Source organism: Lissotriton vulgaris, chromosome 5 (genome assembly GCF_964263255.1).
Source record: "Lissotriton vulgaris chromosome 5, aLisVul1.2, whole genome shotgun sequence".
NCBI classification, from domain to species: Eukaryota; Metazoa; Chordata; class Amphibia; order Caudata; family Salamandridae; genus Lissotriton; species Lissotriton vulgaris.
In genome coordinates, this window is record NC_141693.1 from 2,034,367,799 (window position 1) to 2,034,380,230 (window position 12,432).

General features: G+C 54.9%; 1 protein-coding gene across 1 annotated transcript in view; it reads right to left on the bottom strand.

Moving 5' to 3' along the window:
• Window positions 1–12,432, bottom strand: part of COL27A1 (collagen type XXVII alpha 1 chain) — a 1,047,548-nt gene that overhangs the window by 37,131 nt on the left and 997,985 nt on the right. The window contains exons 55-56 of the mRNA XM_086924958.1: window positions 11,070–11,179; window positions 8,948–9,166 (exon numbers count right to left, since the gene is read on the bottom strand). Of these exons, the coding sequence (XP_086781084.1) occupies window positions 8,948–9,166; window positions 11,070–11,179 (329 nt within the window). The remainder of the gene's footprint in view (window positions 1–8,947; window positions 9,167–11,069; window positions 11,180–12,432) is intronic.

The following is a 12,432-nucleotide window of genomic DNA, read 5'->3' on the forward strand; positions in this document are numbered from 1 at the left end:
TCAGCAACGTCGGAATCCAGGAGAAGGCACTGGAGTGGATCATCTCCTTCCTCGCCGGAAGGACACAGAGAGTCCGCTTCCCCGCGTTCAGATCGGAGGCCACCGAAGTCATCTGTGGCGTTCCTCAAGGCTCCTCGCTCAGCCCAACACTCTTCAACGTCTACATGAGCCCCCTCGCAGCCTTCGCACGCCAGCAGAACCTCAACATCATCTCCTACGCCAGAGGTATTCAAACTTTTCCAGGTTGAGCCCCCCGCTGAATTCCCCCAGATGTTGGGCCCCCCCACCACCCGACCGAAACCTCGGGAATCCGGCACACCACATGATCGACTGCAACGCGCACACCCCGGGCCATATCCGGCAAACAATGCTCAACACAACAAGAGTGCCTAGCAAACTGCAGGCCTGTGAGTGGGTGTGGCGAAACGACAGAGGCGTACCACACAGCTCAAAACACAATCCTCCAAGGCAAAGGAAGTCATCACAACCCTCCCCATCCATCATGTACACCTTGTCATCCACCAACTGCCCCACCATTCATTCCTTCCCTCCATCTGTGCCCCATCCACATCCAAACCCCTTCAACCACTTGCAAACCCATCCACCATCCATCCCTCCATCCATCATCTCACCCATCCAGCCCTCCATCCACCCCCTCACCCATCCATCCATCATCCATCCATCCCTTCACCCAATCCATCCCCTCACCAATCCATCCACTCTTCCACTCTTCCATCCACCCACCCACTCATCCATCCAACCACCCACCCTCTCACCCATCCAGCCATCCCCCACCCACTCATCCATCCACCCAGTCACTCATCCGTCCACCCACTCAACCCCCCACTCATCCATCCACCCACCCATCCACCCATCCCGCTCTCCACTCTCCCCCCACTCATGCATGCACTCTGACCCATCCATCTCCATGCTCCTCTCCTCACCCATCTATGCACACACCTGCCCATCCACTCTGCCAATCATTCATCCATGTCCTCACTCATCCATCCATCCTCCTCCTCTCTCCATTCCCCTCTCACCCAGCCACCCATCCCTCCACCCATTCACCCACTCATCCATCCACTCATCCACTCATGAATCCATCCATTGACCTCTCAGCCACCCCTTCACTCCTCCATCCATCCCCCCGTCCATCCACCCTCCTCAATCACCCATCCATCCCCACATCCACCCCTTCACTCATCCATCCATCCATTCATTCACCCCTTCACCCATCAATACATCAATACATCTATCCATCACCTCTCTCATCCATCCACCCACCGACTCGTCCACCATCCACCCCCCATCGATCCACCCACCATTTCACTGATCCATACCCACATCCACCCCTCCACTCATCCATCTACCCTTCCAACCATACACACATCCATCCACTCCCATCCATCCCTCCACTCATGCATCCATCCTCTCTCCCACCATCCATCCACCCCTTCACCCATCCATCCATCCCCTCACTCATCCATCCACCCCCCCACCCATACATCCACCATGTCACCCACACATCCACCATTCCACCCATACATCCACCACTCCACCCATACATCTATTCACCCACATGGCAACATAACGGACGTCTGGTGGCTGGCTCCACCCGACATCCCTCGCTCTCCCTCTGCCTCCCTTGATCTCCCTCTGTCTGCCTGTCTCCCTCCCTCGCTCTCCCTCTGTCTGCCTGTCTCCCTCCCTCGCTCTCCCTCTGTCTGCATGTCTCCCTCCCTCACTCTCCCTCGCTCTCGCTGTCTGCCTCAGTCTCCATCGCGCTGCCTCCCTCACTCTCGCTCTGTCAGCCTCTGTCTCCCTCCCTCGCTCCCCCTCTGTCTACCTGTCTCCCTCCCTCGCTCTCCCTCTGTCTATCTGTCTCCTTCCTCCCTCCCTCTTCATCTCACCATGCCTGTGTGTGCCCCGGCTGACACAGCTTCTGGGCACACACACACTCAGCCAGCCAGCCGCACCCGAGCACTTCACACCTCTTTAAGAGACCATTTGCATGCTAATGAGCTTTGTTCAGCTCTTAGGCCCCTGCAGCACCACTCTGACGGAAATCGCCCGCCCTCAGAGTCTCTACATCGCGCTGCCACAGGGACAAAGGAACGGGCACAAAGGCAAGATCCGGAGTGGAGCACACGCCCCCCCTGGGATGGTGCCGCGCCCCCCCAGGGAGGCGCGCCCCACAGTTTGAAGAACCCTGTCCTACGCCGACAACACCCAGCTGATCCTCTCCCTCACCAACGACCCCACCACCGCCAGAGCCAACCTGCACGAAGGGTGACAGACGTAGCCATATGGATGTCGAACAGCCGCCTGAAACTGAACTCGGACAAGACGGAAGTCCTCATCCTAGGATCCTCACCCTCCGCCTGGGACGACTCCTGGTGGCCCCCCGCCCTGGGCAGCGCACCCAAACCAACAGACCACGCACGCAACCTGGGCTTCATCCTGGACTCCTCCCTCTCCATGACCAGACAAGTCAACGCCGTCTCCTCGTCGTGCTTCAACATCCTGCGCATGCTACGCAAGATCTTCCGATGGATCCCCACCGAGACCAGGAAGACGGTCACCCAGGCCCTCGTCACCAGCCGTCTGGAATACGGCAACTCCCTCTACGCCGGAACCACTGCCAAACTCCAGAAGAGACTCCAGGGATCCAGAACACCTCAGCACGACTCATCCTGGACATCCCCCGCCGCAGCCACATCCCTGGACACCTGAGAGACCTGCACTGGCTCCCGGTCAACAAGAGAATCACCTTCCGGCTCCTCACCCATGCACACAAAGCCCTACACAACCAAGGCCCAGGATACCTCAACAGCCGCCTCAACTTCTACGCTCCCAAACGCCAGCTTCGATCGACCAGCCACGCCCTCGCCGCCGTCCCCCGCATCCGAAGAGCCACCACAGGAGGAAGGTCCTTCTCCTACCTGGCCGCCAAAACCTGGAACTCCCTTCCGACCCACCTCTGCCTGACCCAAGACCACCTCGCCTTCAGGAAGCAGCTCAAGACCTGGCTGTTAGAGCAGTAGCGGACCCCCTCCCCCCAGCGCCTTGAGACCCTCTGGGTGAGTAGTGCGCTATATAAATGCTCTGATTGATTGATTGAGTGTTAGATTCCTTACCTTAGACTATCCCTAGGTGTCAGACTGGATCTGGAAAGTTTTGCGTAGCAGTACCCCTGAGCGTCAGTAGGCGTTGTCTGCGACTCCGCGTCCGTGGTTGGCGTCGTGATCACCAGGAGGACGTCGTCGGAGTACTTAGATGCCGCCCTCGCGCACTGACGTCAGTTCTTGTACATAGCTTTCCGTGCCAGGAACACAGAGCCATGCCAGAGACCGACACTGGTGCCATGAAACTAAGGCCCGGAAAGGGATGTCCTTAACCCTAGATATCAGTACGCAGAACGGGGAGGATGGGTGGGGCGGTAATGAATCTAACACTAACTACTGTTTCTTACAGATATATCGTTACCAAAGGTAATTAACTTGTGCATCTAAAAGAAACAGGTTAGTGTTAGATTCCTTACCTTAGAATAGATACCCCAGCAATACCACCCAGAACCAAGATCACACCAGAAAGTCCTGGAAAACGGAACAGCCGAAAAAGCCATCTCTCCGGACGTGGCTGTCCAGGCAGTAGTGTTTAGGAAACGTGTGCAGCGAGGCCCACGTAGCTGCCTGACAGATGTCCTGCAAGGGGACTCCCCAACCCAGGGCAGTAGTAGCCGCCGTGGCCCGAGTCGAATGGGCACACAGCCCAACAGGAGGCTCCTTTTTCACCAAGGAATAACAGACCTTGATGCACAACACGACCCACCGAGAGATGGTCCGTTTGTGCACCGCCCGCCCCTTCTTAGTGCCCACGTAACAAACAAAGAGCTGGTCGTCCATCCGGAACTAGCGTGTGCGGTCCAGATAGAATGAGAGCGCACGTTTTGGGTCCAGACGGTGGAGCCTCTCTTCCTCCTTGGAAGGATGCGGAGGCGGAAAGAAGGTGGGCAAGTTGATGGACTGCCCGATGTGAAAGGCCGTAACTACCTTGGGCAGGAAAGAAGGACGAGTTCTCAAGACAACTTTGTCCGGATGGACAGAGAGGAAAGGAGGTTTAGAAGATAGAGCCTGGAGCTCACTCACTCACCTGGCAGAGGTGATGGCAACCAGGAATGTAGTCTTAAGAGTCAGAAGACGAAGAGGGCAATTGTAAAGTGAAAGGAGCGCACATCAAATAGGTTAGAACAAGGTTCAAGTCCCACTGATGCATCACGAAAGGAACAGAAGGAAACATGTGCGTGATGCCTTTAAGAAATCTATTTACAACCGGGGACTAGAAAAGAGAAGGCTGATCAGGAAGCCTCAAGAAGGCGGAAATGGCAGAGAGGTAGCCTTTGACAGTGCCCAGAGCAGAGCCCTGCTGGGCCAGAGAAAGAAGAAAGAGGAGAACCTCTGAAAGGGGGGTAGAGAGAGGATTCACAGCCTTTGCTGTGCACCATGCCACAAATTTGTTTCACCTGCAGGCGTATACCAATTTCGTGGAGGGACGCCTGGCTGCCAGAATCACATCACAGACTTCAGGAGGCAAGTCAAATGGCCTCAACTGTCGCCGCTCAATCTGCACGAATGTAGGTGGAGACTGGACAGGTTCGGGTGGAGGACCGTCCCCTGCTGCTGCTACAGAAGGTCCTCCTGAAGAGGCAGACGAATCGGGGGATCGACTGACATGCTGAGTAGTTCGGGATACCAGTACCTTCGTGCCCAGTCCGGAGCCACAAGGATGACTGGGGCCCGGTCGCGCTTGATCTTCTTCAGCACTCTGGGCAGAAGTGGTTTAGGCGGAAAGGCGTACAACAGACCCCAGCTCCACTCGCGCCGAAAAGCGTCTATGAGCGAGTGCCGCCTTGGAAATTCCAACATGCAGAACTGATGACATTGCGCGTTCTCTTCGGTGGCGAATAGATGTAACCAAGGCTCTCCCCACTGCTGAAAGAGGCCTTGCGCCACGTCTGAGTTCAGACGCCATTCGTGATCCATCATGCACCAGTGGCTGAGTTCGTCCGCCCTGCGGTTCAGGGAACCTGCCAGGTGTTGAACCACCAGGGTGACGCCCTGGTGTTCCAGCCATTGCCAGAGGGACAGAGCCTCCTGGCAAAGGGTCCACGACCCCACCCTGCCCTGTTTGTTGCAGTACCACATGGCAGTGGTGTTTGTCCGTGAACACCTGCACTACACTTCCCCGGACAGAGGGAAGGAATGCTTTCAGTGCAAGCCGGATCACCCGCAGCTCCAGAAGGTTGATGTGGAGCCGGGACTCCGCCGGAGACCAGAGGCCTCTGATCTACGCCTCTCCCATATGGCCACCCCCAGCCCAGGAGGGACGCATCTGTCACTACTACGTGCTCCGGTTGGGGTAGGGAGAGGGATCTGCCGCTGATCCATCCCTGTCCGTGAGCCACCACTGCAACTGTCTTGCAGTGCCCTCCGAGAGACTCGGGATCAGGGCTGAAAGATCGGAATCAGAGCCCGAATATCCCAAACCCGCTGTTCGGGAGGATAAACACGAAACTGCACCGAGTCCAGAAATGCTCAAATGAAGAGGAGCTTCTGAGAGGGGCATAGGTGTGACTTTGGCACATTGATGAAGAACCCCAGCAGGTGCAGGAGGTCGGCCGTAGTCTGGAGGTGGCTGACGACTGTCTGGGGTGAGCCCGCCTTCAACAACCAGTCGTCGAGATAGGGGAAGACTGAGACCCCCGATCTGCGCAGATGAGCTGCGACCACCGCCATCACTTTCGTGAACACCCGAGGGGCGCTGGTGAGGCCGAAGGGGAGCACTGTAAACTAAAAATGCTTGCGGCCTACCGTGAACCGCAGGTAACACCGGTGTGCCGGCAGGATGGGAATATGGAAATATGCGTCCTGCAAGTCCAATGCTACCATCCAGTCTCCAGGGTCCAGGGCAGCAAGGTCCTGAGATACAGTCAGCATCTAGAACTTCTTCCGGAGGAAGACGTTGATGCTCCGGAGGTCCAAGATAGGGCGTAGGGGTACCAGAAAGTAGTGGGAGTAGCAACCACGTCCTACTTCTGGCCCAGGAACACGCTCGATGGCTCTCTTGGCCAAGAGGGCCATAACTTCCTCCTGCAGAAGTTGCAAGTGATCCACCGATATGCGATGGCACTGCCGTGGCATGGCTGGAGGGCTTGCCTCGAAGGGGAAGAAGTAGCCCCTTCGGACGATTTGCAGCAACCACCTGTCCGATGTGATGGTACGCCAGTGAAGGAGGTGATGGCGAACCCTGCCCCCCGCTGGCATCGAATGGGCCTGAAAGCTCGGACTAGGAAGGTTTTGAGGCAGATGCTGTGGGGCGGATGTGGACTGACCTCCCCGTTGTCCCCCGGCACCGCCATGGCGGTTACCACGTCCGCAACCGCGCTGAGGTTGGCTCTGCGACCCGTGGCTAGCTGGACGTGTGGGGGCGCCCCTTCCTTGGCCTCGAAAGGGGCAAAAAGCGGAAGTTTGCCGGCGTTGGCCTAGGCCCAAGGACTTGGCCGTAGGCCTGGAGTCCTTGAAATGCTCCAGCGCACTGTCCGCTTTGTCACCAAAGAGGCGACAGCCATCAAAGGACATGTCCATGAGTGTGGCTTGGACATCCCCTGAAAAGTTGGCCGACGTCAGCCAGGAGTGGCGGCGAACCACCACTGTCGTTGCAATCGCCCTATACAGCGAGTCTGTGGTATCAAGTCCACACCGCATGGAGTAGCGTGCTTCCGCTAGGGCTTGGGTGAGCTTTGCCCGGGCCTCCTCCGGGCACTGAGGCAGCACTTCCACAACCGTATCCCACAGAGAGTGGGTGTAATGGCCCATAAGGCAGGCAGTGTTGACAGACTGCAGCCCCAAACTCAGGGAGGAAAACAGTTTCTTGCCAAACTGATCGTACCTTTTGGATTCCCCATCCGGGGGAGCAGTTGGGAATGCGGTCTGGAATGTAGAGGCCTGGTTCACCAGGCTCTCGGGGGTGGGGTGAACGTATAGAAAGCTGGGGTCGCCCGGAGCCGGGAGGTGACGTCCGGCCATGTTCTGATCTACAGGAAGGCATGTAGAGGGCTTGGACCAGGTGCCCACCAGAACATCAGTGAGGGCTTTGTTAAACGGCAGGAGAGGCTCCGAGGAGCTTGCCTGTGGTGTGAGCACCTCAGTGAGGAGGTTAGTCCTCACGGCCGCGTCAGGGAGCTCAAGAGCCAAGGCTTGGCCGCCCTAGTCAACAACACGCTGTAAGCAGCCCCCTCCTCTATAGCCACGGTAGGAGGGGAGACAAATCCAGTGTCGGGTGAAATGTCCAGACCACTGGCCTCCCACAGCTCGTCTTCCCAGTCCTGGCTCAACTGGCACTGCAGTGCCAGAGGGTCCTCAGACCCTTCTCAGTCCTCCTCATCATCCATCTCCTGATAATCAGGGAAAAATGATGGAGCCGGGTCATAGGTGAATTGCTCTCCTACCGGCGTGGAAGACGGCGCCGAGTGGCACTGGTCCGATGCCGGACCCGGACCGGGGTGAGGACTGGGGACGACGTTGTCCGGGGATGGCGTCGTGGGCAACACCAGTGGTGACGGCACCAGCGGAAGGTTTGTAAGGTCGACTGGTGATGCCACGGATCCAGGCATGGATCCTGCGGAGCTCCGCGGTGTCAGGAACGAAGTCGCCGACGGCGCCAGGGCCAAAGCCCCCAACGGCACCGGGGCCGGAGCTGCTGGCCCGCTAGGGCTCCCAGATGGACCCGCGGGGCCCAAAGGTGCCTCGACAGTGCCCGTATGAGGGAAGTGAGTGCTCACGGCCACGAAGAAGTCACGAATCTCCTCCGGTGTCGTGTGCAGTCCAGGGACTGGCGGGTGTGGAGCTGGACGCGGCACTTGCGGCTCCAGCAGAGCCACGTAGGCGGTATCGCCCGAATCCCCGGCCGCATCGCACGAGCGTCGGGAGGAGTTGGAAGAGCGATGCCGCCTCTTCGACTTCTTTTTTGAGTGCCTCGACTTACCTGAGGACTTGGAGCCCGACGAGTGGTGGTGACTCGTTGAGCGGCAATGACTATGGCCCCGCGACCGGTCCCTCGACCTCCTCGACCGGGATCTCGAGTGGCGCTGGGCTGACTGTCGGAGCTCGAGCCACTTACCGGACCGCTCCCGTCTAACCTTCGAGGTCCAGGCCCGGCAGTCGGGGCACGACTTGTCATCATGGTCGGCCCGAGACAGAAAAGGCACTGACGGTGGGGTCAGTCACCGACATCAAGCGGTGACAGTCCTCACAAGGTTTAAACCCAGGCATTCCTGTCGGCACCATGAGTCGAAGGTCGACTCGAGAATCGATCAAAAGGATCAAAAAAGTTAGTCAAAAATTGACTAGGAGTACTGCTCTTCCCGGATCTGCGCTTGCTGGCGCGGGAAAAAGAAGAACTGACATCAACGCGCGAGGGCAGCGTCCTAGTACTCCGATGACGTCATCCCGGCAATCACGACGCCAACGACGGACGCCGGGCCGCAGACGACGCTTACCGATGCGCAGGGGTACTGCTTCGCAAAACTTTCAGGATCCAGTCTGACGCCTGGGGATATTCTAAGGTAAGGAATCCAACACTAACCTGTTTCTTTCAGATATTATTGTTCAAATGTTCTCTGAGGGTGTGAAATGAGGGGTCTCGCTTGTTTAGCTTGCGCGGTTCTTGTACCCACCACATTCACAGTTCACCGCCCGCCACTGTTCACAGCACTGGATACACTGTCACAACATAAAATACTCTTGAGGGTGGGAGACGTGTCACAAGAATATGTCGACCTTGACAATGATGAAAGCAAATCCCGCAAACATAACATTTTCTGAAGACCTGAAAGGTGAATCTTCGTAGCAGAGATACATCTCAAGAACAAGAAAGCGGTCGGCCTTACCCTGCAGTCGTCCAAGGATACCTCAGGCTGGAACTGACCCATGGCCTCGAAGATCTGCCCATTCCAGGCCTTGAAGCGCACAGCTTTCGGGGACACGTGACCGTGGTGGCTCTCTTGCCAGACACTCATGTTCATGCAGTGGATGGTGACATGTTGAACTGCCTCTGAGCTCAGCAGGTGCAAAAAGTTCATCTGCACTCGACCAACATCAAAATCCAGCTGCGGACAGAGAAAGCACATGACATAAACGGGAGGCAGACTCTCTATGGGAAGCATGTTTGAAACGTGTCTAGCTGTAGATAAAAAAATTAATATCGCAAGGGGTGAGCGCAGAATTAGCTGTCATGTGTTGCTTGTGGGTGCGTATTACATGCTAGTATTGCATGCTAGCATCACATTCCAATGCATTAGTATTACATGATGTGACCAGTGCCACGTCCGCGTGTCACTGTCAGATGCCAGTGCTTAATCAGTGTCACGTTAGGGTGCTAGAAATACATATTACTATTGTTTCTTTAGCACACTAGTATGTCATTGTCACATGACAGTGTCCCAGTGACATCCGAGTGTCGCTTGTCAGTATACTACCAGGGAACAGCAGTTAAAATGACGTCAGTGTAATTCCATATTACACTACTATGCCAGTGCACCCTGAGTGTTACATGTCAACGTCACACAGCTGCATGCTAGTGTCTCATGTCATCATTATGTTCCGGTGTGTCTGTCATGCCAGTCTATCAGTGGCATGTGCTGAGGCCACACGTCAGTGACGCATCACGGTATCATTTTGTCTTGTCAGTGTCACAAGCCAGTGTATCATCAGTGTACAGCCATGTCACATGACAGCGTCACATGACAGCGTCACACGACAGTCACTCTTGTTACCAGTCTCAGAAGTCAGTGCCACGAGTCTGTGTCTTAGTGTCAGATGCGGGTGTCGCCCTCTATCGTGTCAGTGCAACCTCTACTTCCTGTTTGTGTAGCTGTGTCACATGTCAGTGTCACATCAAAATGTAACATTTACACATCGCAATCACATCTTTCTTACAGTGTCACATGCCAGTCTGTTAGTTTCACATGTCACTGTCAGCGCCAGCGGTATGTTAGTGTCACACATCAGAATCACGTCTCAATGTTGCAAGTGAGAGGATGGTATTAAAAGAGAGAGCCACATATCTGCATGTGTCGAAGGTCAAAGGAGGAATGGTCACAGATCACACAGTGGGGGAGGGCTGGGATGTGGTGTAAATGTTGAAAAGCACCATGGTTTAAGGCTAGCATGCAGACGTCATACCTGCCAACTTACACGGTGCCACCGTGTGACACATGATAGGAGTCGTTATCACACGGTGCCGCCGTGTGACACATGATAGGAGTCGTTATCACACGGTGCCGCCGTGTGACACATGATAGGAGTCGTTATCACACGGTGCCGCCGTGTGACACATGATAGGAGTCGTTATCACACGGTGGTAGGAAAACCAGCTGAAAACCACGGCAAATAGTGATTTTCCAGCTCGTTTTCTGAGGCTTTGAACTTCCGATGTCCATTAAAGGGGGGTGACCACCCCCCAGGACTCTGGCACCAGCCTCAGAAAGCCTCTTTTTTAAGGGATTGGGGGGGGGGGGGGTGCTTGGTACTTCTTGGCACTAGCCCCCGCCCCTTCTCACACAGTGAGATTGTTCCGCAAGTTGGCAGGTAAGAGACGTGAAGACCCAAAAGGGGTGAGGGAAACGTATGGGCAGGGGGCATGACATAGGATCATAGGGTCAAAGGCCGGACCCCCTCTGTGGCATCACAGCCATGAATGCAGAAGACACACGCAACAGGGAGGAATAGGGTGAGCAGGGACCAGCGGGCAGCGCCTACATCATTGTGCGTGGTGCTGTTGAGAGGAAGATAAAGGGGGGGGTTAAGGGTGCCAGGACTGGTGAGCGCCAGGAAGAAAGAGATTGGGTGGCACCTCGATATGGTTAATGGTCGGGTCAGGAAGAGATATGAAGGTGGTGAAAAGGCAGAGGGACGTCTTCTCACCACCAAGGTAAGGGCGAGGGAGTGTGTTTAGAGGTTAAAGGTGACAGAGATGTCAATCACGAGAGGAAGGTAGGCATGCAGACATACCTTTGAGGTGGTGATGGGTCTGAGGCAAGTCTGCCCTCTGTGGGTAAAGTTGCAGGTCACTTCGATGGCATCCGAGGAGCAGCCGAGGTTCGGGTCCACCCAGTAGGTGCCTGCGAAAAACATTCAGGTTCAGATCTACAGAGCAAAAGGTCAAACGCTCAAAACCACGTCATGCCACCACCACCCCCTCTGGCTGGTTTTAAAGTGCAAGTTACTTACCTTTGGTAACGATATATCTGTAAGAAACATTAGTTAGTTATAGATTCCTTACCTTAGAATTACCCCCAGGCATCAGACTGGATCCAGAAAGTTTTTTCGTGAGCAGTGCCTCTGCACGTCGGAAGGTGGCATCAGTCGGCTCCACGTCCGTCGTTGGCATCGTGGTTGCAGGGATGACGTCGCTGCAGCTACTTAGACGCTGTAGGAACGTGGAATCTGACTATATGGCTGCCCCCACTTTTTTCCTGGTGTTTTGCTGGTTTTCGACTTAGTTGGACTGGGACCCTGCTAATCAGGGCCCCAGTCTATCTGCTTTCTCCATAAAATGGACTCCATGTACTTTAGGTACATACCAGATTGGTTATTGGGTCACCTTTCTGAATCCCTGTATAGTGTACCATAGGTACCCAGGACAGAGGTGCAACCAAGGCCTACCAGGGGCTGCAGTATGTATTATGCCACCCCTGGCTGGCCCTCCAGAGTGACACCACAGGTCTGTTCACACAGTCTGGGTAAGGTGGTGTAATCACCCCTTACTTAGATATAGTATCCCCATATCTATATCTATATATATCTATATATATATATATGAAAATCTATCCTTGAATGAAGTAATTCGGATGTATAAGGAAGCAACTCTGTTATAATTTACATAATATAACGCTTTGATCTTATGACTTTGTTTTTGGAGCATTTATTTCTCAAACGTACGTTGTGTATCAGAGGCTGTTTTTGTTTTTTCGTTTGTTTGCATTTATGAGCATCCTTCAAATAATCTATCTTACCCGGCAGAACCATTTTTTGTTTAACTGTTCTATGATATAGCCATACCCAAAGTGCATTATAATCCTCGCGGTTAATGCTAACTTTGGTTTGGCTTTATCAAAACATGTTGTGTAAGGTGTCAAACACTTTGGAATACAACCCCCCCCCCCCGCCAGTTCTGGCAGCGGGGGTAGCATTCCACCCTTCTAGGGGGAGAAGACATGTTGTTACTGTGAAACCCGGTAAAAGTTAAACAGAGCCCCAGAATCACAAAATGGATGCTGCTGCCACAGACACGAGTCTGACCTCCTGCAGCTGGACGAAACTCCGGCAGGGGAGGCCTGGACAAGAGGTATACAGCACCTCCCCAGACAGGCTT